The sequence below is a fragment of the Xiphias gladius genome, chromosome 23 (genome assembly GCF_016859285.1).
Source record: "Xiphias gladius isolate SHS-SW01 ecotype Sanya breed wild chromosome 23, ASM1685928v1, whole genome shotgun sequence".
NCBI lineage: Eukaryota > Metazoa > Chordata > Actinopteri > Istiophoriformes > Xiphiidae > Xiphias > Xiphias gladius.
The window spans coordinates 8,387,501-8,393,132 of NC_053422.1; the positions used below are offsets into that span (position 1 = coordinate 8,387,501).

A 5,632-nucleotide genomic window follows, 5' to 3' on the forward strand; every position below is an offset into this window, starting at 1 on the left:
ACAAGTGGGTCCAGTCTGGGCATTGCAGCTGTACTCTGAAGCGACGGAGAGCTTTAGGTGCCTGGAGCAGCTGTTTGTGTGCTGTAAGTGGAGAGAACAAGGGACAGGCACTGTCTAATCAAAGGCTCTCCCACTGGATTGTTGAAACAATCAAACAGGCTTATGAAGTAGCAGATAAATCTGCCCCCTCAGATGTTATCTGTCATTCTACCAGGGTGTCAATGAGGAAGATGTTACTAGGGGAGATCTGTGTGGCGCTGTCCTGGACAGCGCCTTTTACATTTTCGAGGTTCTATTGCTTTAATGTGGCCCTTGGATCCACGCTCATGTCAGCCATTCCGCCTGCGGCTTCTACAAGTTGACCAGTGGGTGGGTACTGGGTCCACGTGACAGTACTGGTATGAGTCATCCACACGGCTCACTGCCACTGGCAGCCAGGAAGACGTGAAACAGAATGGAAGTTAATTATGGTTCTGTGAATTCCTGGATGACTGCTGGTCACTCTGAACCTTTCAGGGCAAGAAAATTCTGAGAGGCCAGATGTAGGCTACCACATTTTATAAATATAAAATATTATATATATATATATTATAATATTTATAACTGCAGGTAGCACGCGGGTTTGTCTATATAAGATCTCAACCTGCGCAGAGCGCGAGGAGACATATCCCCTTTGTTTACTGCCGCTGGTAGTCGTCCAGGAATTCACAGAACCATAGCTACCTTTGCAACCTCCCGTAGTGAGGTTGAAAATAACTAAATAAATAAATCACACTTGTTCTGAAATGGAGTAGTTCTCCGTTTACCTTAGAGAACACTGGAATATTTATTTAAGTTTTTTTTTAAATTTAGTCATTTATATTTCTCTCTCACTTTCTTCTTCTTTTGCGCTCTCTCTGTTTTTTTTTGTTTTTTTTTAGGTCGTATCCCAGACAGTCTGAAGAACTGTGTGAATAAGGAGTTCCTCACCCAGAACAACCACTGGGCAGGAGTTGACCCAGCTACCGTCCACCCCGAGCTAAATGGGGCTTATAGGTAACAACACAATGAATGGAGAATTCTAGTGATCAGTGCAGTTTGAATTTTTTTTCCCAAATCCTGGATAGCTCATACGAGTTTGCCAAATCTTAGAAATACAGAATTGATACAAATGGCAGCAGAATGTTTTATTTCTTTCTCAAATGTAAATAGTGTTAGACACAGCATGTTCCTGCCTTACTTTAAGGCCAATTACAGTGTTTTATGGCTCACAGATAATTCCACAAATGTATTGTTACATATTTTTGGGATTGTGTCTCTGTATATCTCTGTAAGTCAGTGGTGCCAGGTACAGTCATCCACAGAAATGTACAGTTGCTACAACCCAGTGGGTTGGGATACACCCTGCCAGCATCCACCAATACCTCAGTGACCTCAAAAGCAAACAAATATCAACATCAAGGCACAGCTTGCATCTTTCCCGCCCTAACGGTTCTTTCATCTGTCACTCAGTCACTTGGGACGCCAATTGCTGACCTGCAGCACCAAATTGAGGGCTGATCGAGGCATTTTTAATGGATCAATATCACTGATATGAAGCCTGATCCATCACTGATTTAATGTTTCTTGTAACCCATTGTGCTGTGGCTGCTAGCTGTCAAAAAAGGCTAACTGCATTCTCTTAAAACACTAAAACTGCACTAACATTTCAGTATTTTGTTGACGCTGGGGATGAGGCTTCACAGATCCTTTCTTCTTCATGCATTATGCAAAACGCCGCAGGACCTTCTACAAAATATCATGGGAGAGCGATGAAAAAAGAAGCTGTGATGAAGGCTATAATTTCTTTAAAGGTCAATTTACCCAAATTAGAAAAGAATTTATTTTCTCACTTACCCCTAGTGGAGTTTTCCATGAAGATGGTTTTGAGATATATTTTTCTGTGGATTTTTCAGGCCCCTCAATACAGTCGAGCTGAATCAAATTTTGTTTCTGGTGCTCACCAGCACGGAAAAATTACATTTAAAAAAATCAACAACAGCATTTCATAGGAATTACTTTCCACTTCAGAGACAGTCCCTATGAAAGCAGTTGACAGTATGTTATCCAGAGTAATGAAGAAAGAGATGGTGCTGTTCAAGCGAGCACCACAGATGAAGTCCTCATGGCTAGATACCCCTATGGATTTTTTTGTAATTTAGTTGGAGGCATCCTTTAATAGAGCTATAGAGCTGTCAAAAATATGTCAGAGTTTCAGAAGCGGTCACATATTTTTAACTGCCGTTTCGGTTGTACTTTCATGACTCAGTTTCGTATCTCTCTCCTCCAGGTATCCCCCAGGAGTCGTGAGCTTGCCAGCCGGCGGCCTCCCGCCTCCAGTTGAAGGCATCGTGCCCAGCGCCGTGCCCATCACACATACCCTCCCGCCCGCCGTCACACACCCTCCTCATGCCCCGTCTCCTGGACAAAACACAGGGAAGCCACCAGAGGGCGACAGAGAGCAGCACCCAAATGACCAGCTGTAGCCCCACACACACGCACAAACGCACACGCGCTTGCCCGTGTTGTCTGGTAAATGGAGGGGGTCGGCATGGCAACCGGTGTCAAAGCAGTAAGTTCCCTAGCGACAAGTTGTTATCAGACGGGTTCGGAGAGTGTCAGATCGACAGGTTGAGGTCCCTAAAACAATCGATTCACAACTCTCTGGCAATTGGTTCTCAGCAGCCAGTTCACACTCCAAAGAGGAAGAAGAAGAGGAAGATGATAAAGAGGATGAGGAGGAGGAGTGGATAGCTGTCAAATGCTCTAATCAAAGCACGAGACAGTTGTCCTCTGCCCCAACCAGAGGTCCTGAGAAAGACTGTAAAACTCAAGGTCTGCAGGTTGATCTTCACATAACAACTTTAGTCAAGTTTTAAATAGTTTCCTCTGCCAGAAGTAAAAAAAAATAAACAAACAAAGAAAGAAGACAATAACTCTCTCTTGATTTGGAAAGAAAAAAATACTGAATCAAATTCTGCTGTCTTAGCCTGTAGTGTGTCCAAGGTTAGAGGAGCAGGTTTCATGTCTTTCTCTCCTTTTTCTGTGTCATTTCCTTAATTTGATGTACAAGCAAAGTAGTAGGTTATAAGATGAATGTAACCTGTCTGTGTACAGTTTTTAGACTTACAACAAGATACCGATATTTGTATTCCAGTCTTAACAAAAACAAGAGTTATGTGATTTCTCTATGTAGCCAAACTGGTTTGAGAATACAATATCTGTTTGTTGTTTTTTTTTTAATGTGTCCCCAAATTAACAAGCCCCCAAAAAAGAGGCAGCTTTTTGCACACCATCTCAGGAAATTAAGTTTCCGCAGTTGGTATATTATTTTTGATTTTTTGTTTTTGTTTTAAAAATTCCTTTTTATGCCACTTAGTGCTTTTGTTTTTCTACCTGCTTGCCTTTTTGTGTCCCGCTACATTAGAAAAAGAACTTTAAACCAGAGCTAAAGTCGATCTAATGTTTGCTTTTGTCTGTTTTGTTAAAGGGGTATGTGCATTTTGCTCTTGGGACTAGTGTAAATGTTTGACCCAAATTGAGGGGGTTGCGGGAGGGAAGGCTGTAGGGAGGTGGCAAAATGGTATGCTTGGCTAGGGCGACTTCATACCAAGCCGCAATATTTAATTGCAAAATAGAGTGGTTGTGTTAATTACTCTGTAAGACATAGCAGGCTGTCCATAAGGTGATTTACTCAGAGTTTGTAGCAGCTTACAGTTTGAGAATCATATTCATAAAAGGTACTTATCTTTGTCTTCTTCATGTCTAATGATCCAGTGCTTCCACTATCACATAGTAATTGTCCAGCTCAAGGAGCATGAGCAGTTCAGCACACCAAGGTTTAAAAAGGATACACAGCATTGCTTCATGTGGTTAAATGAGTATTTTACTGAAGGTGCCCTTCTAGCTCTGGATATGTCAGATCAGCCAACAGACTTGTGAACAACTGCATTCAGAAAACTAACTTATTCAACTGCTCTGCTTCTTGCCAAACAATTTTTGGTTCGTATATGAAGTTCAACTCACTTGTACAGATGTCACATGCAGTTAAAGACAGATGAGGAACAGTTGTGTGCCTGAAGTTAGGTCAAACCAAATTTTCATATTTTTGATCTCCTCCCAAGTCGACCTTTTAAGACTTTTGAAAATGCTTTATGGCTTCTCATTTTAAAATGCTTTGTGAAAGAGTAACAACCTGTTGGTTTGAACAAAAAACTATGGTTTTATAGAGAAGTGAGAGACATCATATATGCACAGTGAAGTAAAGATGTGTAATGATAGCATGTCAGAATGTACAGATTGCTCCGGACTAGTATCCCTTTAACATTTCACGATGGCTCCTTCTTGAGTATACCGTTTAGCCACCCTCTGTGGCCTCTGTGTCTATGTGTACATATGGTGTTCTGCCTGCCTGTGTCAATGTGACTTGGTTGTATCTGTGTCTAAAAAAAACCAGCACTGGGAGGAGGGGTGGTGGCTAGTACTTTCCACGCGGCATCATTGCAAAGACCGCCATCTCTATACACAACTAAAACACGAAGTAAAAAACTAAAAATGCTTCACATCTGAGGTAGCAAACTGAGCCAGTAGGTTTTTACTGGTTACATTCCCATAATGTAAACAAAAGGCTGGAACTGATAGGTCAGAGGTAAACGATCTGAAACTCTTTACCATCAGGAATACTTATTACTGATCCCAGCTCATGTGTTGTTGATGTTAACAGGCCAGCTAAGTGATGGTGCTTTCTCGATCCCCTTCTGCCAGCAGCTGAGTAGTAAAAAAAACAGTTCACTGTTGCCTACCTGGTCGTCTTCATGGTGAGGTAGTAAGCATAGCAATCAGGGATGGAAATTTCACTAGCCTTTGGTGAGTATTTTGCAGCCCAGGCTAGTGTTGAGTTCTCACTGGTCAGAATCTGAACGGGGCATCTTGTACAGAGGGTACTGAGGAGACATTTAAATATCACTGTCAGGCTGGAGCCCCCAAAATCCTGAAAGGGATGATGGAATATTTTGAACTTTACTCTTAATCTTTCCTCACCGGATGCCTGTCGTTATGTGGGAGAGAAACTCTTTGCTAGTGTTTCGTAATATAATTCTAAGCATTCCTAATTCAAACCGATGGGTGCCACAAGTAAAAACAGCAGACTAGCTTTTTAAGTGTTGAGGTGCTCCTTGAAATTCCATCCCTGGTAGTAACATACAGTCCACTGTTGCCTACCTTGGTCCCCTTTATGGTAAAGTAGTAGGCGTAGCAATATACAGTATACATATTCTATATTCTACAGTAAATATCATTATTTTTGGTCAAGACTGACAACCTGACAAAGATATGTTTGTGACTGTATGCATTTGTATGAATTATTTTAAAAAGAAATAAACTGTGGAAAGGTGACTTTGTGTCTTACTGATCTTATTTTAGAGGTTGCTGTTTTTGGAGGTGGCTAACTTTCGAATAGCATTTATTTAATAATACAAGTGAAAATTGATTATGTTGGAAAATGCTACATCAAAAGTTCCTCTAAAGTGTCTTTTGCAGCTTGGACAGGAATGTGGCCTGAGAGACCTGCTGTATCCCAATTACACTGCAAACTGAACCTTTAAAGTATGCACTA

The 5,632-nt window shown here is 41.4% G+C and overlaps 1 protein-coding gene across 5 annotated transcripts in view; it reads left to right on the plus strand.

Moving 5' to 3' along the window:
• LOC120785277 (C-terminal binding protein 1) overlaps positions 1 to 5,405 on the plus strand; it is a 35,190-nt gene extending 29,785 nt beyond the window's left edge. For 4 of the 5 annotated variants that reach the window (XM_040119858.1, XM_040119859.1, XM_040119857.1 and 1 more), the window contains 2 exons: positions 921 to 1,035; positions 2,309 to 5,405. In XM_040119858.1, coding sequence (XP_039975792.1) covers positions 921 to 1,035; positions 2,309 to 2,504 — 311 coding nt within the window. In that variant the 3' untranslated portion in view covers positions 2,505 to 5,405. Of the gene's footprint in view, positions 891 to 920; positions 1,036 to 2,308 lie in introns of those variants that run through there. The other variant, XM_040119860.1, reaches the window with a different exon arrangement.
• Positions 5,406 to 5,632: the final 227 nt, after the last annotated feature.